This window comes from Bos javanicus, chromosome X, assembly GCF_032452875.1.
Source record: "Bos javanicus breed banteng chromosome X, ARS-OSU_banteng_1.0, whole genome shotgun sequence".
Lineage (NCBI taxonomy): Eukaryota > Metazoa > Chordata > Mammalia > Artiodactyla > Bovidae > Bos > Bos javanicus.
The window spans coordinates 104,167,420-104,192,403 of NC_083897.1; the positions used below are offsets into that span (position 1 = coordinate 104,167,420).

General features: G+C 37.3%; 1 protein-coding gene across 8 annotated transcripts in view; it reads left to right on the plus strand.

Annotated features, from left to right (window-relative positions):
* The window catches only part of CASK (calcium/calmodulin dependent serine protein kinase), a 372,618-nt gene that overhangs the window by 128,819 nt on the left and 218,815 nt on the right, over positions 1–24,984 (plus strand). For all 8 annotated transcript variants that reach the window (XM_061410389.1, XM_061410391.1, XM_061410392.1 and 5 more), the window contains exon 3: positions 10,787–10,892. In XM_061410389.1, the coding sequence (XP_061266373.1) occupies positions 10,787–10,892 (106 nt within the window). The remainder of the gene's footprint in view (positions 1–10,786; positions 10,893–24,984) is intronic.

Genomic DNA, 24,984 nt, shown 5'->3' on the forward strand with positions numbered 1-24,984 from the left:
TCCATGGGGTCGAGAAGAGTTGGACACGACTGAGCGACTTCACTTTCACTTTTCACTTTCATGCACTGGAGAAGGAAATGGCACCCCACTCCAGTCCTCTTGCCTGGAAAATCCCATGGATGGAGGAGCCTGGTAGGCTTCAGTCCACGGGGTCTCTAAGAATCGGACACAACTGAGTGACTTCACTTTCACTTTTCACTTTGATGCATTGGAGGAGGAAATGGCACCCCACTCCAGTACTCTTGCCTGGAAAATCCAATGGGCGGAAGAGCCTAGTAGGCTGCAGTCCACGGGGTCTGAGCGACTTCCCTTTCACTTTTCACTTTCATGCGTTGGAGAAGGAAATGGCAACCCACTCCAGTGTTCTTGCCTGGAGAATCCCAGGGATGGGGGATCCTGGTGGGCTGCCGTCTATGGATTCGCACAGAGTTGGACACGACTGAAGCGACTTAGTAGCAGCAGCAGCAGAATGACCTGAATAAGGTATTATTTGTATTTGTTTCCCATGTTACTAAGACATGAATTAGACTTGTGTGTGCTCAGTTGTGTCCAACGTTTTGCTGTCCCATGGACTATATAGCCTGCTAGGCTCCTCTGTCCATGGGGATTCTCCAGGCAAGAATACTGGAGTGGGTTGCTGTGCCTTCCTCCAGGGGGTCTTCCTGACCCAGGGATCAAACCCCAATCTCTTGGATCTCCTGCATTGACAGATGGGTTCTTTACCACTACACCACCTAGGTCACAAGTGAACAGGGATTAAGGCCCTACCTAACTTCCTTTCCTTGTTTTCACTGGCTCTGCCTCGCTGAGATTGCACTAAACTGTATGAGAATCAGATGCCAGAAGCCTCTGTTTCTCTCTCAACTTTTAAGGAAACTTATGTTTTACCCATTCCAAGTCTGATGAAATGGCAAAGGAACTAGAGAGAAAAAAGTCAAGAAAAAAGACTGGTTGACTATAAATGTACATTCTTTAAAGAGTAAGGAAATACATATTCTGACATTCAACCCACAACAAACAGGCAAACCCCTGAGCATAAAGTATACTTATTTTATGTATTAAACATTATACTCTAATAAGTAAACAATTTATATTATTTTGATATCAAGATAGGAAACAAGAAATTGGACCACATGGAATGTCCCCAAGAGAACGTTCTGTAATTTTTCAAAAAAAGAAGAAAAACACTTTGTGATAGTTCCATGCATTTCACACAGCAAAGTGCTAAGTTTGGGGTTGAAGCTAAAATAATACAACATGAAAGTGTTAGTCACTCAGTCGTGTCCAACTGTTTGTGACCTCATGGTCTATCCATGGGATTCTCTAGGCAAGAATACTGGAGTGGGTTGCCATTCCCTTCTCCAGGGGATCTTCTCAACCCAGGGGTTGAACCCAGGCCTCCTGCATTGCAGGCAGATTCTTTACCATCTGAGCTACCAGGGAAGCTGTAAAAGAATATAAGGTATATGCTTATTTTTTTAATCTAAGTAGTGATTGTCCTCAAATTGTGCTCATTATGCAGGTGTACAAGGAGGCGCTAGTTTCTGTAGCTTTCCAGTCTTGACAGTGTTTTTGTGACCTTCTTGAGATGGGTTAGATGATTATCTTATCCTTTGTTGCTGTTGTTCAGTCTGTAAGTCCTGTCCAACTCTTCACCACCCCATAGACTACAGCACACCAGGCTTCCCTGTCCTCCCAGAGTTTGCTCAAACTCATGCCCTTGAACATCAGTATCTACATCAATCCCTTGCGCTTTTTCCTTCTTTTTCTACAAAATCTTTATCACTATAGCAGATGTAGAAAATGGCTTCTGGCCCCAAATAAGTTAAAAAATTGCCAATGTAGAGAGTGGCCACATTTTCAGATACTTACGTGTGCTGCCTCCTGGTTTTGTGGAGAGGATTAAATCAAGATAGTTTATTCTAAGGGCAAAGCAGTGTACTGTTTACTTAAAATTTTATTAAAACAAGGAGAAATATGGCCTTTTCAGAATTCCTTGTTTCCCTAGTCCAGAGTTCCACTCTGTACAAAAACTATCTTCTCCTGTCTGCCACCGTAGCTGCTGTCCTTGATTCTACTACTGTTCTTTGAAGCTGTTTCATTAGTTTTTGTAAAATAAAGATAACAAGATGAACTATTTAAGTTACACATACCTCTTAGCCATTTGCAACTATCTATATAAGTCTGGATTTGGGCAGTAGACCAACAAAACAAAGATTTAATTTTGGCAGTTGTGGCTGTGAGTCTGCAGGGTTATGCATAATCTCCTATTTCAAGCTGCTGTTTATCAAAATAATTAGCTAGTTGTTTTTCTTGATCCTTTTCAAAATAAGTGCCATTCATTGTTACTAATTTTTTCACTAATAAGTTTTCTTTTTCCCTATCATGAGATTTGTTGACAGAAGTATCCAACTGCTGGATACAGGAAACTCATGTTATTTTTAAATATTATGATAGTTATTCCACTATGCCATGGAGAATTTCGGCCTCAGTCATTCTTTTCTTTGTATATTAGACACTGTCGATTGCTTTCTGGGGAGAATTTTGCTCCTGGTGGCAGTATTTCCTGGGCTTGCCCCATCGTGGAAGAAAGAGGTGTAGCAGGAGTGGGTCATGAGGCAACATCTCCTACCACATATCCCTGTTGAACTCAGCTGGAAATAAATAAAAATAGAACATAATAGACATATCTCCCACTTTTAAAAAATTTTCTTCATAGCACTTTGCTTTTACAAAAGACCTACATTCGTATCAGTTTTCACTAACTGAAAAAAAAATCTGAAGATAAGTTTTGCTTTTATGAAAAAAAGTAACTACATCGTCCTTTTATGCCATTTTGGCTTATAGGAGGTTTCATAGAAACACTCTACTTTCAGATAATGGGGGAAGACGATATAGATGGCATAATTAGGAAAATGTAAAATACGAGGTATGTGAACATTTTTTTACTTGATACTTATTAGTTGAATTCCTGTCTTATTGCAATAACACTTTTCTTTTTCAAACTTTATTGAATAAAACTTTATGCAGAAAAAAGTGAATCCATCTAAGTGTACAGTCCAAAGAGTTCTAATATGTATATATGATGAGTTTAAATATAGTACACTCTGTCATCCCACAAAGTTCCTTTAGCTCCTAACATATTTTTCAAGACTTTAATATTGAAAAGTAATTGAAGCATAAACTGATATTTCTCCAATTTTCTTTCATAAAGGAGTACCATTTTGAAATAGATGTCTGAGGTTTTTTTTTTTCCCTTCAGTCTTTATTGAGTGTGTTACAGTATTGCTTCTGTTTTATGTTTCGGTTTTTTGGCCCCGAGGCATGTGGTATCTTAGCTCCCCAACCAGGGACCAAACCCACACCCTGTGCATTGGAAGGAGAACTCTTTAGCCACTGGACTGCCAGGGAAGTGCCCAGTGTCTGGGTTTTATAATAGTAAAATGCCCCAATCTTTCTCTCTTTTTTTAAAGCTTTTTTGGTTTACATTTTCCCCAAATAAAAAGCAGCAGAGGAATTGTACCTTCTAGAGATGTTCAGAACATTATATTTCTACTTTTATCATGTGTAAAATATGATTGTAATAATGGTCATTCATATATTTGAGAAAAACTCTAATGCTGAAACTTTATGTTGTTTGGATTTCAGTCACCTCTGCTTTTTTCCTTTATCCATGTAACTAACATCTTTCTATTTTTATTTGTTCAAAACAGATCCTCACCAAATTCATGGTTGAGTAATTCCTTAAATAGATGACTCAGAGTTACATTTGAACCTAATGTTGGCTCTATATATAGTTTTTAAGCACTTGCTCTTCTTTCAGAACATTTGAACACCTCAGAAGATAAATATTATAAAGATCATTGAACTGATCACCTGTATCTTTATTAATATCTAATTAACAAGCTAAATGAATTATAGTTTTTCAATACTGATTAAGAATGACCTAGAGTTGTTTTAAATGCAAGTCCCTAGAAATAAATGATACTTACCAAACTCATCCTAATGAAGAATGAGAAGGGAGACAAGTAGTTCTTACAGTAATTGGCTTTATTATAATTTACTGCTGATAGTTGTTGATAATACCTCAAATATAGTGTTGAATTTAGTTTAAATTTGGTATTCAACTGGCCAGGATGCTTTAATATATTTATTATACTTCCAGAACTCAAAATTCTTTGGGAAATGTATTACTAAAATCATTAATTTGTAAATGCTTAACATAGTTAAGGGGCTTCCCTGGTGGCTCAGTGGTAAAGTATCCGCCTGCCAATGCAAGAGGTACAGGTTTGATCTTTGGGTCAGGAAAATCCCTTGGAAAAGGAAATGGCAACCCACTCCAGTATTCTTGCCTGGGAAATCCCATGGACAGAGGAGCCTGGCAGGCTACAGTGCATGGGGTTGCAAAGACTCGGACACGACTTAGCTACTAAACAACAGTGTAGTTGATATTGATTTCTAACTGATGTATTTGCCTATTTAAGAACAAATTTTGCACTAGTCAAACATTCTCAATTAATGGTATGCTGCTGCTTTTCTTCATGCACCTAACAGGTGAGATGTTAGGCTATAAGATTGTATTAAATGGGCAAGAATTCAAAGAAATTACAAGCTGCTTGCATTTCTCATTGTATGTGAAAAAAGATAATAAAATCTGCTAGTAAAATGTATAGAAGATCAAAGAAATAATGAGTTTCCCCTTAACTCAGATTGGTGTGGGGGCCTGTCTAGGCCTCTGGTCATCCTCTAGTTGAGAAGGTCAATTTTCTTGATTTATAGGAAGATGGCCTCATTAAAGCCAGCCTGACCTATATTATTGCCAAAGGCAGCTGGGATCTTTAGTCTTCAAACTGGTTATTAGATAAAGGTGGAGCTCAGCAGCAGCATTTAACTTGGCTGCTATAATCTTTCCAAGATTCTGCTTGGATCCCTTTCTTAAAATACCACATGATCATTAATTTCAGCTGGCCAAGGAAAAAATGTTGAGTCAGTAATGACTTTCATTTAGTTATTTTGTTATTAATATTGATTCAAACGAACACATTAATCCTTGTCCTAATTATTTTATGGCTAGATTAGAACATTCTTTATGTGCAGTTGGAGCCTGGGTCAGCTCTGAATTTTAACTATTGAATTTCTAACACAACCTGGAAATTCTTTGAAAACAAGTGAGAATACTTATGTATTTGTCTGTTAAAAATCAGTGTCTAATTTCTGATCATCACTGGTGATAGTGCAGCTGAAATAAAGCTGGTTCTGTAGCAGTCTTGATAGTTGATCACCCATGTCAGTATTACAACTGTTATATGATTGGATCTTGAGGGAACATATAAAAACTATGTAGCCGCAGGAGCCATTGTGGTATGATGTGGAGAGCACTGGACTTCAGTTATTAGCTCTGCTTCCTCTACTCACTACTTCTGTGATCTCAACAACCTAAGTATCTCACTGCACAGTCTTTTCCTCTGTAAAGTGAAACTAGACATATTTACCTCACAGGGTTATTATAACTATTAAATGAGGAATTATGGAGGAACATTTAAAAATCCCAGATACCGCACTGGATGGTCTAAGATCATTCAATAAATTTTGAAGTGTCCACAGGGCTGCTATTCAGCAGATGTTGACTACCCTTTGAGTGTTTCATAGATTAAACAAGATAAAATAATTAAAAGCTACTAAACAAGTAAAGATTGAAGGCAGAAAGAGAAGGGGATGACAGAGGATGAGATGGTTGGATAGCATCGCCGACTCGATGGACATGAGTTTGAGCAAACTCCAGAAGTTGGTGATGGACAGGGAAGCCTGGCATGCTGCAATCCATGGGGTTGAAAAGAGTCAGACATGACTGAGCAACTGAACTGAACTGAAACCAGAAAAGGGTTTGATTAACAATAGGGAAGAAATTCCAGATTTAGTCATTAAGTGATGGATTTGGGTTACTAAAAGCTGTCGTTTCCTTCTGTGGAAGTGCTTTTTAAAAACACATCTGTTTGGAAATAGACTTACAGACATAGAAGACAAATTTATGGTTACTAAAGGGGATAACAGGGTGCAGGGGGAAGAGATAAATTAAGCGCTTGGGATTAGCAGATACACACTACTATATATAAAATAGATAACAGGACCAACTGTATAGCGCAGGGAACTGTATTCAGTATGTTGTAATAGCTTATAATAGAAAAGAATCTGAAAAAGAAATATGTATATATATATACACACACACACATACATATATGTATAACTGAATCGCTTTGCTGTATGACTCTAACATAACATAAATTAACTATACTTCAATTTTTTTTAAATGTGTTTGAGTTTAGATTCTTTTTGGAATGACTGAATGACTTTACAAATGGCTATGTAAGATATGCAGACGAACTCACAGTTGAGAGAGGACAAGAATTAAATCAAGTCAATCTATCCAGAGGTGCACCATTCCAGTTTGTTAGCCACTAGCCACATGCGGCTATTGAGCACTTGAAATGTGACTGCTCCTAATTGCGATGTCATATAAGAATAAAACACACTGGATCTTAAAGACTTAGTACACAAAGAGAATGTAACATATTTCATTAATACTTTTTAATGTGACTATATGTTGCAATAATAATACTTTGGATATATTAGATTGCATAGACTATGTTAAATTTCACCTTCTTCTTTTTAATGTGGCCACTGAAAATATCTTAATTGTGTGTGAAGTTTGCATTGTATTTCTTTTGGATGATGCTAAACTAAAACCTTACTGAACGATTCTGAGAAAGCTGACTCTTAAATTTGACCTTTAAAGCTCAGACATTGAGAATGAGATCGCCACTCCAGTGCTAAGAATGTCAGAGAGCATTCCTTTGTTTAGTCTCATTGGTAAATACCCGACTTATTTTTGACCCATGGTCAAATTAGCTTGCTGTAGAGTCGTGGGGCTCCGAAAGCAGCATCTGACTTTTAAAAGGTAGTATGAAAAATTCTCCTTTTCCAACAACAACTAATAGTATTCTAAAAATGAATGCTACATACTTTTCAGGAAAATTCTTCTTAAACCACCTGAAACAGGTTTCCTAAGTAACCCTCCCTTATTTGAGGGGCAGACTGAAAAGTAGACCCTGGAGGACATAGTTGTTCTACTGTTATTGGATAGCCTGAACTTATTACGCCATATAGTGGGTTGATTCAGTTTAAGTGTGTTTCTCCAGTTTTGGTCAGAATATCAAATATCACTTTCCATATTACTAATGGCCCCTTTTAAAAGAAAATAAATTGATAAAATATAGGCACATAATTAAATATAGGGACACTAAACATAGAAGTAGATTCTTCCTTAAATCTTTAAAAATTTCCCTGCAAAATGAAAAAATACAAGGCAGAGTGGAGGAGTTCCCAGTCACTAAAGATAAAGTAGATCTTCAAAACACCATGGTAACCCTGGGTCAGGTCACTCAAAGGAATGTTCTAAGCTAGTATCTCTGAGCAGTCAGATAATGACAATTTCAAATCATATTATTATCACCTACTTTCAAATTCCTTCCTACTCTACTTCATGAGCTGATTTGTAGGAAAATACTCTTTTTAGTTTGCTATATCAGCAAGGAATTAATAGCAGTTAGTCTTTAATTTACACTCACATCTAAACACATATTTTGAGCTTAACTTCTTGGAATCTATAGCTTGAATGCATAGATGGTGCATTTGTGTTTTGTAAACTCTGATGTTTCTTTTCGGGCTATTTAATACATCCATTTAATCGATACTTGAATTATGGAAAATGGTGCCTCAGTTATCCTAGATATAAGCCATATTTTGCATCATTGCCCTTATAATTTCAATATGTTTTTATGTTGTTAGTTTTGTGCTGCTCAATCATTGTTTGAATTTTAGTCCCTGAAATGTCAGAAGATAGCACTAAGTCATGTCCGACTCTTGCGGTCCCATGAACTGTAGCCTGCCAGGCTCTTCTGTCCATAGGATTCTCCAGGCAAGAATACTGGAGTGGGTTGCCATTTCCTTCTCCAGGGGAACTTCCCAACCCAGGGACTGAACCCAGGTCTCCCACATTGCAGGCAGATGCTTTACTGACAGGCCCAGTGACATTTAGAGTGTTTTAATCTTTGAAGGCAGGGTCCCCAGCAAACCTGCCTTTATTTTTGAGGGTGGATTAGAAGAGACTAGACCATAAGCATTTTCAGCCATATACCAAGGAGACGTGTGTGTCAAATGGAGAGGTCTTTAGAGCATCCGTTTCTACTATAATATTTCAGTATAAAAAATGTGGCACATGTCAAATGCTGAATACGGAGGTTGAAACACGTTGCAGTTACATGAAAGGGGCAACATTTAAAGTAAATGGAAAACAGGAGAAAAGACCCGTTTTTGTTGTGACAAACACTAAATCTCCATTTACTTCTTGACTCTGATGTCAGAACATTGAATAGAATCAGACTTTGATCAGAATAGAAAGCAATGGAAAGAGAAACTAAGGTGAAAGCAGAAGGTATGAAGAGGGTCACTTCTAATAAAATGAGAAGCTGGAGATAAACATTAAAACCAGTACTAGAACTCCTAAACTTTTCGTAGAATCAGAAGGCAGAATAATCTTAAAGGGAGAGAAAAAAGTCTGCAGACATCTGATTTATATTGTCTGGCTTCAGCCTGGTCCTCTAGTGCACTTGTCAAGTCTTCCTCATAGTTATGACTCCCTAGCGCAAAAGCCACACTTTATTCACACCTGTCCTCTCTGGAGATAGAGACCATGTTTCATTTGTATCTCATCTCTTTCTCCACAATGAACACCGAACCACCTTAACCCCTTCAGCCCCACACTGTTGCACTCCACACAGTCCTTTCCCATCTGTTTTCTCATTAGAATCTTGCCACTGCCCTCTGAAGTTGTAGACCATGCAGGTCCTGCGTCATGTCACCGTCCACATTTCATTTGCCATAAGGAAAGCATTTGTAGAGGTTAGCAGTCAGCCAGCAATAGTAATGACAGAGGCTGGACCGGCACCGAGTTTTCTGACCCCAGATCCTAAGGGATTTTCATCACTGACACTTACAAACGCAGTGTTCTCTTTAAAACAACAGCAAAAACAGACCAAAAAAAATCAAACTTTCTTCGACCCTGCTATTCCTTTCGTACTACCAGGATCGTGTCTAAACCCAGCCTGGCATTGTGGAAGGACTGACTTTGGAGTTAGGCCAGGGCTCAAAACCAACCCCTTGTAATTGCTATGTGATCCTGAACAGGTTTCAAAGTCTCAGTTTCCTCATCTGTAAAATACTTATCTCGCAGGCTTGTTGGGACATTAAATGACAACAATCATATTGAGTACTTAGACCAATGAGAGAGGTGATCAGCCTAAATTTGTTATATCATCATTGTCTGCATCCTAAGTTTGAATCTGACCTCTCCACGGAATTTGATCTTACTTAGAACATTTATGGCCTTTTCCTGGTTGAATCTTTCTTACAGCCTTTTCTCAGCCTTCCCTTAAATTTTGTTCTTGTTTAGTTGGTAATTTGTGTCTGACTCTTTGCAACCCCATGGACTGTAGTCTGCCAGGCTCCTCTGTCCATGGGATTTCCCAGGCAAGAATATTGAAGTAGGTTGCCATTTCCTTCTCCAGGGGATCTTCCCAACCTAGGGATTGAACCCACATCTGCAGCCTTGGCAGGCGGCACCAGGGAAACTCCCTTCTCTTACTACTGTTGCCTTAATTCCCCCATTTTCTTGACTTTCTTAATATTGTATTATTGATTCTTCCTTTTCTGGTGGCTTCTCTTTTGTCTTCTTTACTGACTTCCTTATTTATACCTTCTGTGAATCCTCTAAGGTTCCTTCTGTGGCCATTGCTCTTGTTGCTAAGACTAAGTTGAGTTAACAAATCAGAGAGGACATAATATTATCTCTCTGCTTTGTGCAGTATATCCTTAACCTTGGTTCTTTTACCTGTCTCCCTTCTACTTCCAAATATAAAAATGTCACATTGGATTTTTTTCATCTCCAAGCAGGTGAAACTCCAGCACTGTTAACACAGGAAGGCTTTAATTATCTTGTTCCATGTAGACATGACTAGTGACACTTACACCCAAACTATTTTTGTGTGATGGCGATGATCACGACGATGAGGATATTAACACTTTTATTTTTCAAATAGTATTATGTAACTTACACAGCAGTCTTTCCTGCATTATCTGAATTTGTTTTTTAAAATAACACTGTGAAGATAGTATCTTGAATTATCCAACACATTTTATAGATGATGTAAAGTAAGTTCTAACTTTGATGTTGAGAGTAGTGCCTTTTCTGTTTACCTTTACTGTTTTGTTTTGATTTTTTGCCTTCTATTCATGTAACTTCCCTGATGTGTGTCTATAAATGCTAGATTTTAGACTAAGGAATAAACATCATATCCTTAGGCAATTTAGGGAAACCTCAGAAAAAGAAGTAAAATTCAAGACAGCAAATTGAGTTGTTTATTAGCTGATCAAGAAAGGGTTATACATTTTGAAACCTGTTTACAAGAGTTTGGGTTAAGTATTTAGTTGTGTTATTTACATTTCTTAATAATAGCTGACTTGTATATTGATTTAAGCTGGCAAAAATATTAAAAAGTTATATTGTCAAAGATGTCAAAGTGCAAAAAGTTAAGCTTTGTTTGAATGGGGGATTTCATCTCTATAGTTAGAGAAGTCTTCATGTTACCATAGATCCCATCCATTCATTCATCATTCACTCGAATTGTCTTTTGAATTCTGCCTAACAAGGTGTTCTGTGTTTGTTTTTCAGATCTAAAGCGGGAAGCCAGTATCTGTCATATGCTGAAACATCCCCACATTGTAGAATTATTGGAGACATATAGCTCAGATGGAATGCTTTACATGGTTTTTGAATTGTGAGTGTGCATTTTATTTTCTTAAGTGTTAGCTTTAGGCAGTGTTCATCTTAGATAATGCTGACACTTTTAAAATTTCAAAATAGTTGTGAACACATCTGTTCAGAATGACCTGAAGTAATAAGAATAAAAGGAACCTCTCACTGTAAGGTTCACAGTGGCTAAGGGCATGTTTGGTTACCCTCACATTTTTAGCATACTTTAGAGAAGTGGAAAACGGAGGAGATAGAGTTCAGAAGAATAGGAGGTCCCAAAAGATACGATTCCAACTACAGGAGTCTTAGTGAAAAGGATTGGGTTGAGAGTAGAGGCCTCCATGTCACGAGCCTGTCTATGGTGGTTAAGTCGCTCAGTCATGTCCAGCTCTTTGCAACCTCATGGACTGTAACCCGCCAGGCTCCTCTGTCCATGGGATTCTCCAGGCATTAGAATACTGGACTGGGTTGCCATTTCCTTCTCCAGGGGATCTTCCTGACCCAGGGTTCGAACCCAGGTCTGCTGCACTGCAAGCAGATTCTTTACCAGCTGAGCCATGAGGGAAGCCCCGAGCAAGCCTCTCTTAAGCAACTAAAAACAAGTACTAACAGACTTCCTTTAATGCAGTCACCATATTGGCAAGGAATATTCTGTAGATAACAGTAAGTCTTGATTTGAGGAAGCCACTCAACATGTTTCTCACAAAAATTTTGTCAGTAAGATGGAGAAATGTGGCCTAAGGGTAGTACAGTTGGGTAGTTTCATAGCTGGTTGGATGATTGTGTCCAAAGAGACTGTATCAAGCCTTATGGGGTGGCATACTATTCAAAATTTTAATCAGTGACTTTGATTAGGGTCTCTCACAAGGTGGTAATCCAGGCATTTTCCAGGGCCAAAGTCATTTTAAGGCTCTGTTGGGGATGGATTTGCTTCCAAGCTCACTCACATGGTTGTTGGAAGCATGCTATCAGACTGAGGGCCTGAGTTTTTCATGAGCTGTTGGCCCAAGGCCTCCCTAGGTTCCTCATCACTGGGTTTCTCCCTAGAGAGGCTCCATGGCAGCTGGCTTCATCAGGGTCAGTCAGCAAGCAAGACCACAAAAGTAGGAAGCAGACAGAAGTCAGTCTTGTAACCTGTTCTCTGAAATCACACACCATCACTTCTGCCATATTCTATTAGTTAGAAATAACTCACTAGATCCAGTCCAAACCCAACAGGAGAGGATTATACCAGGTTGTGAAGACCTGGAGGTGGTAGCTTTGTCAGAAGCTGCCCTCTCCAGGGGCTAGCTAATCAAGTGAATATCTAGACCAAATTTTAAACTATTTTACAAGGAGCTAAAACAAAGAAGGTGAAATTTAAGACCAATTAATATAAACTCATTCATTCACGTATATAAGTGCAAGATCACTGTGAATTTAGGTGTAACTGCTTATGTGAAAAAGATGTCAGCAGTTTAGTTAGTTGTTGTAACAGCTTTAAAAGCCCTGGATGGAACCTTCGGGTACATTAAGTAGAAGTGTGTGGTGTGCAGAACCAAGCCCCAGCCCCAGTGTGTTATATCAGTATATTGCCCATTCTCCCTAGAATGTTCCTAATAAGCAGGACACTGGCATGCTTTCGGAATGGGATCGCCTGAGTGGGAAAGAGCCTAGAAATTCCATCATAGTGACACAGCCTGCAAAGTTTTTGTTGGCAAACCTGCTAAAAGATGTTTGAAAACTATGTGCTTCCAGACATAGCTTTTAGTTGATTAAAAACTTTTATTGTGAGGATGCAATTCTTAGTCATTTGCATGTTTTTAAAAATGCGTTCTCTTCAAAACTCTAGCACTGTACCTGTATCTCATTCAGCGTATGGAAAATGTCTGCTCTGCGACCTAAATGGCAGAGCTAGCCATCATTGTCAAACTCATCAGCCAAATCAGGCTCACTTTCTCTCAGAAAAACAAATCAGACTTCATTTTTCAAATAAAATTAAAGCATTGATAGACATCACTGTGACAGTCATCTTACTATTGATGTCTAATTCTAAACTAGATATGGCTTTGCCGTGAATATATTGTCTGGATGAAATAAGGTGGCTCTCCCCGTCCTTTCCAAAGCAGTTTTGCTCTCACAGATCATAAGCTTTGCATTCCCCAATTGTATCTTTGAAGTTAGGCAGGTTTTTCAGCCTAGGTAAGTGGTTGGTTTTTGAGATGGGTTCTTCTGAGTGGAGATACAAAAGGAAAATCAGCAGACCACAGGCTTGTTTTCAGACAGACCCAATCATGGCAAATGTAGCTATGGCTTCAGTTCAGTTCAGTTGCTCAGTCGTGTCCGACTCTTTGCGACCCCATGAATTGCAGCACGCCAGGCCTCCCTGTCCATCACCAACTCCCAGAGTTCACTCAAACTCATGTGCGTCGAGTCAGTGATGCCATCCAGCCATCTCATCCTCTGTCATCCCCTTCTCCTCCTGCCCCCAATCCCTCCCAGCATCAGAGTCTTTTCCAATGAGTCAACTCTTCTCATCAGGTGGCCAAAGTATTGGAGTTTCAGCTTTAGCATCAGTCCTTCCAATGAACACCTAGGACTGGTCTCCTTTAGGATGGACTGGCTGGATCTCCTTGCAGTCCAAGGGACTCTCAAGAGTCTTCTCCAACACCACAGTTCAAAAGCATCAATTCTTCGGTGCTCAGCTTTCTTCACAGTCCAACTCTCATATCCATACATGACTACTGGAAAAACCATAGCCTTGACTAGACGAACCTTTGTTGGCAAAGTAATATCTCTGCTTTTGAATATGCTATGTAGGTTGGTCATAACTTTCCTTCAAAGGAGTAAGTGTCTTTTAATTTCATGGCTGCAATCATCATCTGCAGTGATTTTGGAGCCCCAAAAAATAGTCAGCCACTGTTTCCACTGTTTCCCCATCTATTTCCCATGAAGTGATGGGACCAGATGCCATGATCTTAGTTTTCTGAATGTTGAGCTTTAAGCCAACTTTTTCACTCTCCTCTTTCACTTTCATCAAGAGGCTTTTTAGTTCCTCTTCACTTTCTGCCATAAGGGTGGTGTCATCTGCATATCTGAGGTTATTGATATTTCTCCCGGCAATCTTGATTCCAGCTTGTGCTTCTTCCAGCCCAGCATTTCTCGTGATGTACTCTGCATATAAGTTAAATAAGTAGGATGACAACATACAGCCTTGACGTACTCCTTTTTCCTATTTGGCTTAAATGCCTTAAAAATATCCTGATATGTGTGTCCCCTGAAAACGCTTTGAGTATTCCCAGAAATACCTAAGGCCCACTTTGAGGGCCATTTGGCCTGGAAGAGCTATTGAAAAGACTAGGAAATTTTAGTTACCCAGGAATCTATTCATTTTTCTTTTGCTGCTAAAAGAGTCCCCAGATCATAAGCCCATAGTGGATCATAATGGATGTCTTTAGTGCTTTGAAAGATCATCAGGTATAAGAGGATTCTGTGATTATTCAGTGTAGGGTGAGGAATTGTAACTAGAATCAACAGGTAGCAGGTAGATTCCACCTGTAAGCAAGGAAGCCCTCTTTGATGATTAGACTAATTCCATGAATGAAGCGGCTATTTCACTGAGTCTGCCATTCTGCACTAGAAATGCTCAAGCTAAACCTGGATCCATCCAGGTGTCCTGAAGAAAAGGTTTTAATTTTGGACTACAGAGGGGCTTTAACGTCCCTTCCAATTTTGGCATATTATAATTCTTTTTTTATTTTATTCTTTATTCAAGAAATTTGTTTCTGTCCATACTTTTTTATTCACTAAGAAAACTAGACAGCAGATTTTGCAATTTACTATAAAGTGGCAAGCACAGAAAGCAAAATTGTAAAATTCACCTAAATTTCACATTTGCTATCTGTTTCAAAGGGGTCTAAGCAAAAGTATAGTACAGAGAAGATGGTCCTTGGTGTCATAAAACTTGGATTAATATCCCACCGCCATCATTTTTATTAATTACGTGACTTTGACCAAGTCTTTTAACTTTAAAATCTTCATAAGATTATGAAAACTAGATGAGAGATTAGTGTTCATTCACCTTATAAGATGGTGACTTGCTCTACAGTGATAAAGTATTGTTTCCAGTGGATTTAACAGGTTAGTTTTAGTTTCACAATGTTGAATTATATGGGATTTTATATAGCTAAATTTTGTATGATTCAGTTGTGATTAGATGGCTATGTATTAAGAACAAGACCTCATTGAAGTTACATAGTTACCAGCCACATAATCTCACTGTTAACCCAAATAACTAGAACATAGCTTCCTAGTTTTTAACCTTTTATTTTGGAAGTTTTCAAATAGAAAGGAAATAATATAAGGAACCTCTGTGCGCCTGTCACTGAACTTCAGTAGTTATCAATATTTTGCCATTCTTATTCTGTTTATCCTTCACTGTTGTCTTTTTTTTTTCTTGGCAGTTTCTAAATATCATTTCACCTATAAATACTCTGTTTGTATTTATAGATAAGGACTCCATATGTGTGTCTCTGTGTATGTATAAAATACTATTATCATATCTAGCAGACTCAACAACTCCTTAGTATCATGTCATATTCAGTTAATGTTGCTTTCCTTGATTGAACATGAATTTTTAAAGGATCTGTTTCTCAATTTAGAATTGTTCTTTTAGCCCTAGGGATCTGGAAGTAGATTGTAAATTCACAGTCAAAATAACTTAAGTTATTTCTCAGAAGGGCTAGAAACAAAATAGAAATATAAAATTGTTCTTTTGTATCATTCTTTTTTTATAAATTCACCTCAACAGTCATCTTTGCCCTTTTTTTTTGCATTCCCTTTGATCCTCTCAGTTTAAAACAAATGAACAAACCCAAACCATTCATTGCTATAAGATTTAAAGTCCTGTGGATCAAAGAGCAAAGCATAAGTTTGTGCGCGCCTCCACCTACTGGCTAGATAAGAGATTGCTCACATAGCTACTATGTGTTATAGACAGGGCTACACTAGAATTTTTCTGGCAATAGATCTGATGACCCTTAGTATTCAGGTCTCTTTGCTCAGGTTATGGGTTATCTAGATCTTTTCTAGTTTTCTGACATGACGTTGATACAGAGTAGACAAAGAGAAAGCAAATGAAATAAGGTCAGTTGACTTTGTTATTTGTTGACTACTTGGAAATAGCTCTGATAATTTTGAAGGAGAAAAGGCTAGACCAAGCAAATATATTTGGGTTACTGTTGACTTTCTGGGTATGGTATCTATATCTTTCTTTGCCACAGACTATCTATAACCAGCTCTCCCCTTTTTTCCCCTAAACTGAAGTCACAACATTACATGGCTCAATCTTGTTGCTTATCAAGTTAGCAAATCCTTAGAACTAGTTGATATAAATGATTTATTTATAAGCCTGAAGCATACTCAAATACAGAGACAGAACCAGAATTTTACTGCTGGAAAAGATTAGCGCTGTAGATTTCAAACTTTGGCATTGGAAAATCCTGAGTAGAACTTGTTAAACCAGGATGTACCAGGCCCCACCCCCTAGATATTCAGTGTCAACAAATGTGGGTCCTGAAGCGAGAGGTCAAGAGATGATTGACTTTTAAAGTAAGGGTAATACTATTCAGAGACCATGTTGTCATTATCCCCAACACACACAGTAGTTTGTTAGAAATCTGCATGTGTTTACACTATATCCATGGGTTCCAGATTACAGTTAAGTTAGAACTTGCCTGTAGCAGTTTGCAGTTGTTTTCAGCAAAATAAACATTTTAAAACATAGGTCCAGTTTTGAAGATAGGGCTGTGTCATGTCACCCCCCCACCTCAAAATTAAATGTATATGTATGGCTGAGTCCCTTCGCTGTTCACCTGAAACTATCACAACATTGTTAGTCGGTTATACCCCAATATAAAATAAAAAGTTAAAAAATGAGTAAATAAATATTGTCCCTTTTGTCCCTTTCCAAAAAAAAAATGTTTATTTCTAAGTCACACATCAGGGCTTATGTTTAGTAGCATCTGATACTTGAGTTAAGCTGTAAATCCTAAATTGGCTGGCCAAGAAATTTTAATTACCTTATTATAGAATGATTACATATACCACAGGGAGACTTAGAGTAATTAAAAATGGATTTAAAACACATCTGACATGGAGACAATAGTTTGTATCTTTTAAAATAATATTAACAGTTTGTATTTTTGAAGCTCACAAAGGAGGTAGACTAAAAGTCCTTTTATTTAATTTTATTGTTAAAATTTTATTTTTAATCTGGTGTTTATGCTCAGAGAAGGGAATGTTTGTGGAAGTCATTTATACTGATAGAGTAGAACTGATTACTACTTACCAGCAAATTTGCCACTTAAGAGAAAACATACTTGTTTCATATCAGGCAAGAAAAATCTGGATGTAACATTTTAATTTATATGAAAATTTGTACATATTTTTATAGCTAGTTTTATCTATTTTGATTTTGTGGTTTTATGTGTAATGATAGAAATTGCTCTTCATTCATTGAGCACATATTTCTTGAATGCCTCTTTAAGTGCTGGGTAATAGGAAACGGTTGGGAAATAGTTTGGTCCTAGTAAACATTAGAAACTTGATACTTCTGGTAATTTAATAATCTAAGATACATGAAAGGACCTAGCTGGGTGACTCTGTGTGTGTGTGTGTGTGTGTGTGTGTGTATGTGTTTGCTAAGTCACTTCAGTCATGTCCGACTCTTTGCAATCCCTTGGACTATAACCCTCTTGTCTCCTCTGTCAATGGGATTCTTCAGGTAACAGTACTGGAGTGGGTTGCCATTTCCTTCTCCAGGGAATCTTCCCGACCCAGGGATCAAACCTGGGCCTCCTGCACTGCAGGCAGATTCTTTACCATCTGAGCCACCAGGGAAGCCCAGGCGACTGTATAGGTCTTTGGTAAATGCTAGTTAGAAGAGGAAGAAAATGTCTGTGTCATAAACTTTTTAAAATTAAACATCTCTCTTTTTTTATAATGTGCTTCTTCATTTTTTTTATTTTTAAAACTTTTTATTTTTTTTTCTGTGATATGCTTTTATTTATGTGATTTCAGCAGGGCCAGGACTATCGCAGGGATAAAAATAAACTTTTTATTTTATATTGAGATATAGCTGATTAGCAAACAATGTTGTGATAGTCTCAGGTGGACAGCAAAGGGACTCAGCCATACATATACATGTATCCATTCTCCCCCAGACCCCCATCCCATCCAGGCTGCACATAACATTTGGAACTCTGTAACTCTCAGGTTCGATCCCTGGGTTGGGAAGATCCCCTGGAGAAGGAAATGGCAACCCACTCCAGTATTCTTGCCTGGAGAATACCATGGACAGAGGAGCCTGGCGGGCTACAGTCCATGGGGTCGCAAAGAGTCGGACACGACTAAGCGACTGCACACTCACACACAACTCTGTGTTAGTTGCTCAGTCATGTCCAATTCTTTACCACACTCTGGACTGTCGCCCACCAGGCTTCTCTGTCCATGGGATTTCACAGACAATAATACTGGGGTGGGTTGCCATTTCCTTCTCCAGGGGATCTTCCCAACCCAGGGATCGAACCCACATCTCCTGCACTGCAGGAGGACTCTTTACCGTCTGAGCCACCAGGGAAGTGCTCAGTGTTAAACATTTCTGTTGACTTAGGTTTACCACTGTATTAAATGTTTAGTTGTGTTTTAGTTTTAAGAACTATGTGTCAGGGATCCCCAAGACCACTCCCAAATTTGATGATCTACTAAGAGGACCCCTTCCTGGAGAAGGAAGTGGTAACCCACTCCAGTATTCTTGCCTGAAGAATTCCATGGACAGTGGAACCTGGTAACTGTCCATGAGGTTGCAAAGAGTTGGACATGACTGAGCTACTAACATTAAGAGGACTCCTAGGACTCAGCATATAGTCATATTCACAGCTATGATTTATTACTAGCTAAAGGGTATAAAGCACAATCGGCAAAAGGAGAAGATGCATGGATTGTAGTCCAGGGGTAGCAAGGCACAAGCTTTCAAGGGTCTTCTGCCAGCCAGCAGCTGTGACAACACATGTGAGATGTTGTCCACCAGGGAAGCTCATTAGAGACTCAGCATCCAGGGTTTTTGTCAGGGGCTTGTCATGTAAACATCCTCTGCCTGGCGCATAGCAAATTCCAGACTCCCAGAAAGAAAGCAGGTGTTCAGGATAAATCATATTGTTTGCACAAGCAGTTTAGACACAGTGAGCCACTCTTTTCATTTAGGAGGGGCGGAACCCATCCAAGTTCCCATATGCCAATCAAGAGCTGACCTTGGAGGTATGCCTTGCAAGCCTTTCGAGAGATAATAGTTAGACCTTCTATGTTAACTCTTTTCCACACAATAATAGAGAACAACATAAGAAGGATTTGAGTTAATAAACTCCTGGATCTGAAAACAAAATATAATTACCTATAAAGATAATTGCAAAGCTTGGGTTGTTTTTTTTTTTTTAACTATTAATTGTAATTAGTATATCATTTTGACATCTCTTGGAGGGAAAAAATGGAGGTGTCCCAATTTCTGTATAAAACAAATCCTAGATCGAGATGTTACAGTGTAGAATAGATGTTAAGCTTTGAATACTTTAGGAAACAAACTTCATTCTGATGCCTACTATCTCAGAAATGCATTTGAAATTGTCACTCTGGTAATTTTTTTGTGTATGAAATAACTTTGAATAAATTTGTGTATATATAAAATAAGAAAGTTCAGATAACTTTGTTTTTTAAAAGAAGTAGTTCATTTAAAATGAAAATTTATAAGTTGTTTTTAGTGTCATATAATACACATCCTTTGTACAAATTTAGAGATTATGGAAAATTATAATGATAAGAATAATAGCATTTGCAAAAGGTAATCACAGTGAGCATTTCAAAAACATTTCCTTGTATGTATACCCATGATCACAGTTGCACTAAGTTGAGATCATTTATACATACAATTTTGTATCCTGGTTCTTTTAACTTAATAATTTTAAGCATTTTGCTATACAAGTAAATGGGGCTTCCCAGTGGTAAAGAATCCGCCTGCCAGTGCAGGAGATGCAGGAGCCGCGGGTTCACTCCCTGGGTTAGGAAGATCCCCTGGAGAAGGAAATGGCAACCCACTCCAGTATTCTTGCCTGGAAAATCCCATGGACAGAGGAGCCTGGTGGGCTACAGTCCCTGGGGTCGCAAAGAGTCAGACACAGCTGAGCATGTATGCACATAATACGCTTAAATACTTTTTTAGATATAACATTTTAATGGCCACATTAAGATGTCTGAACTATATATGCTTGTGCTACACTTAAATTTTCTCTAAAGTTGGATATTTACACTGTTTTCTGTTTTTCTGTATTAGAAGTAATGTTATAATTAATCATATTCTTGTACTTAATTACTTGCACACACCCCCTGATTGCCTTATGTCCTCAAAATGAGTTTTTAGAAGTAGAATTCCTAGATATTAGAATTAGTATATGAATGCATACAAACACCTCTATCACACATAGATTTAACCTTTTTAATAGAATGTATTACATTTAGAAAAATGCATACACAGCACTATACAAGCATAAATTACTGTAAAGTAAGGAACCATGTAGCTGCAACCCAGGTCAAGAAATTTTAAAACTGCCAGCACTTCAACAGCCCTCAAATTCCCCTTTCTGATTGCAACCCCCTACCTCTCTCACAATTAACACTAATCTAGACCTAACTTCCATGTTTTTTCTTTGTATACCATCTAAATAGGTATCCCTGAATAGTGTAATTCAGTGTTATCTACCTTTTGAAATCTATTTTCATAGACTCATACAGTATACATTCTTTTTGAGTCTGTGAGATTTATCCAGGTTAGTTTGATCTCTATTACTTTGTTGCTATAGTGCTATATAGTGTTAGTGAACAAACATTCACACGTTTATTTATTCATGTAAATGTTAATGTGTATTTGAGTTGTTTCCAGATTTGGCTATATTGAACAGTAATGTTGTAAACAATCTTGTACCTGTATCCTAGTGCACCTAAGTAAACATTCATATAGGGTGTAGACCTAGGAGTAGAGTTAATAGGTTTCAGAGTTTATATTGATATAACTTCAGTTTTCCTAGATAACATCAGGCTATTTTCTAAAGTAGATGTGTAAACTGACCCTTTACCAGTGGTATATGCCTCTCTAAGGTGATCCAAGTCCTAGTTTTCCTGGCACTGCCCCATGTTTAAAATACTGTTTTTAGTCCTTATTTGCTAACTTATGCCTTCCTTTTATTCTCATGATTAATTATTACCTATGCTACACACCTTTGCTAATACTTGGCATTGTTGGAATTTTTAAATTTATTTTTAATTGAAGGATAATTGCTTTATAGTGTTTTGTTGGTCTCTGCCAAACATCAACATGGATCAGGCATAGGTTTACTTATGTCCCCTCCCACTTAAACATCCCTGCACCTCCCCATTCCACCCCTCTAGGTTGTTACTGAGCCCTGGTTTGAGTTCCTGAGTGAAACAGCAAATTCCCATTGGCTATCTATTTTACATATAGTAATGTATGTTTCCATGTTACTCTCTATATACATCCCAATTTTAGCCAATTGGTGTGTAGTAGAATCTCCTTGTAGTTCTTCCTGATTGTTGTTCAGTCGCCCAGTCGTGTGACTCTTTGCAACCCCATGAACTGCAACACACCAGGCCTCCCTGTCCGTCACCATCTCCCAGAGTTTACCAAAGTTCATGTCCATTGCATCATTGATGCCATCCAGCCACCTCATCCTCTGACGGCCTCTTCTCCTTCTGCCCTCAATCTTTCCCAGCATCAGGGACTTTTCCAATGAGTCAGCTGTTCGCATCCCAAATACTGGTGACCAAAATACTGGAGCTTCAGCTTCAGCATCAGTCCCTCCGATAAGTATTCAATTTTGATTTACCTTAAGATTGACTAGTTTGATCGCCTTGCTGCCCAAGGGAATCTCAGAAGTCTTCTTTAGCACCACAGTTCAAAGGCATCAATTCTTGGGCGCTCTGCCTTCTTTATGGCCCAGCTCTCAAAACCATACATGACCACTGGTAATCTTCCTGAATATTCTTCCCTAATTGCCATTTAGTCACCTATCTCTTCATTCTTGTGATGATATCTTTTGATTAACAGAAGTTTGTGATTTTAATATAGTCTAATTTATCATTTTAAAATTTTATGGCCAGTGTTTTTGTATCTTGTTTAAGAAATTATTTACTCCCCTGAGATTATGAAGATATTCTGTTGTTTTCCTGTCCACCTGGAACTGATTTGAGGTACACCGTAAGGTAGCAATCTAGTTTCATTTTTTCCATATGGATAGTCAATAGTCTCAGCACAATTACTGAAAAGACTGCTCTGTAGTACCACTTTTGCCATAAATCAGGCATCTATATATGTGCGATTGTTCTAGGCTCTGTTCCGGTCTCTTGGCCTATTTGCCTGACATTGCGCTGCGAGTACAATGTCTTAGCTTTACAATAAGTCCTGGTTACTAGTAGAGCAGGGCTTTCCACTTTGTTCTTCTTTAGACATTTCTTAAGAGCTGTACTTGTCTCTGCATTTTCCATTTCCATTTTAGAATCAAGTTGTCAATTTATACATACGCACACTTAAAAAACTGTTGAGATTTTGCCTTAAATTATTATGTCAAATCTTTATAGCAGCTTGAGAATAATTGACAGATTTATTATTGAGTCTTCCAATTTATGAATATAGTGTCTGTCTTCCCATTTATTTAGATCCTTGATGTCTTTCAATAAAGTTTTATACTTTTCTTCATAGAAGTTATATACATCTTTTGTTAGATTCTTAGGTATTTGCTTTTAAATGTAGGTCAATCTCTCCTTCCCTCCCCCTTTCTCTCTCTCTTACTCTCCTTCCTTATATTGACATTATATTCCTTCTATTCATCAAGCTTCATCATTTCTAATAATTTATCTATAGAACTGTGTGGGTTTTCTGCATACTTGATCATCTGTGTATGAAGAGGATTCTTTCTCTAGCCTTTACTGCAGTGGATAAAATATCCAGAATAATGATAGCAAATCTTTATTCATTTCTGATCTTAGGGTTTGCTAGGCATAAATGGATGGTGAATTTTATCAAATTCTTTTTCTTCTATGTATATTGAAGTGATCATATGGTTTTCTTTACTCTGCTAATGCAATGAATTTCATTGATTCTTTCATTAACCACACTTGGTGTTGATTTATAATCCATATAATCCTTTTTATTATTAGATTTGGTCTGCTTGTATTTTGTTTAGACTTTTTACATCTATGTTTGTGGGAAGATTATACTATAATTTTCTTGTACTATCCGTATCAGATTTTTATATCTAGATTACGGTAGTCTCATAAAATGAATTGAGGAGTAGTCTCTGTTTTTTGTTTTCCATACGTAAGTGGTAGAACTCACCTATAAACCCATCCAGGCCAGACTTTCTTATGAGAAGGGTTTTCATGTCTGATTCAATTCCTTAAATATTTATAGGAATATTTGGGTTTTTGTTTATTAATCTTTCACCCTTCAATAATTGTATTTTGCTGGAATGAGTGCATTTTATCTAAACTTTAAACAATTTTATCATAAAGTGGTTCATAATATCTCTACAGGGTCTTTTTCATTCTTAATGGAAGTAATTTCTGCCTTTTCTTTTTCTTTCCCAGTCTTGCCAGATATTTACCCATTTTATTAGTCTTTTAATCAGTGACTTTTAGCTCTGTAATTCCTTTTTACTGTGTGTTTATTTTCTATTTCAGTAATTTCTATTTGTTGTTTTTTCTGTCCTTCTACTTTGGATTTAATTTTCTAGAATTTATTTCCTTTTTAAAATTTCAAACTTTTTGTATCCTTGGGTTTTACATGTGTCTCTCATTAAAGGAATATAGTTGTTTTTTTATTCTAGACTCTGAATCTTCATTTTTTAATTAGAGCATTTATTTCTTTTACATTTAATTTTAGTATATTTTGATTGACATTATGGTCTTCTTATGTGCTTTCTCTTTATACCAACTATTACGTATTTCTTCACCCCTGATTTATTTGAATCAGTTGAATACATTTTGTTATTTCATTTTTCTTCTATTCATTCAGAAGTTTAAGTACCCTTTGCCGTTATCGAGTGTATACCCCAGAAATGCCTCCCTAATTCATCAAATCCTAATGTTGATGTCATTATTGTCTTCCTGAACAATATCAGCACTGTATAGCACATTAATTCCATATAATGCAACCCTTGACTTATAGGATATTTGTGTATATAAATGTGTAAGTTGCATGTATTTACATCACTCCAAATTATATTATTATTGTTATTCGTTTAGATTTACCTACACACTAATCCTTTCTTTGTTATTTATTCTTTCAACATCTCTAAAGTTTTACCTGGATTCATTTTTTTGTGTGTCAATCTGCTAAGTGCAAACTCCATTTCTGTTAGTTTCAGAATTTCTTTAGATTCCCTTTAGTGTTGAGGGATAGCCACTGGGTAGAGAATTCTAGGTTGATGTTTTCTTTCCATTATATATGATTCTACTGTTTTCTAGCTTCCATTGATATTGAGACTTCAGCTAGCACTCTGTCACTTCTCTCTGAGGATAGTCTTTCTTTATTTTTAAGGTTATTGAAAAAATGTTTTCTTCATCTTTTGTTTTCTATAGTTCTTTCTGTGATGTGGGGTGTGTGTGTGCATGTGTTTTAATCCTGCCTTAGGTTTTTAGGTTTCTTGAATAGGTGTATTGATATTGTTTATGATTAGAGAATATTCTCAGCCATTATCTCTTCAAATACTACCTTTGCCTTTTTCTCTCATCACCTTTGTGACCCAATTAAGTATAGATATAGGTATACCTTATAGTATTCTCTATATCTTCTACCTTCTTTTCTGAATTTTGTGTTTTCCTTTTTAAAATCTATATATTTTCTCTTTTTTTCAAAAAAATATTCAAGCTCAGCTTTTATATTATGAGACATAGTAGGTTTCCCCATTCAATAATCTATGTAGGATAATCTCTGTATATAAAATCCCTATTCATCATTATTGTCTGTCATTTTTGCTGGTTCTTGATCAAGATATCTTACCCCTTTATATACCTGA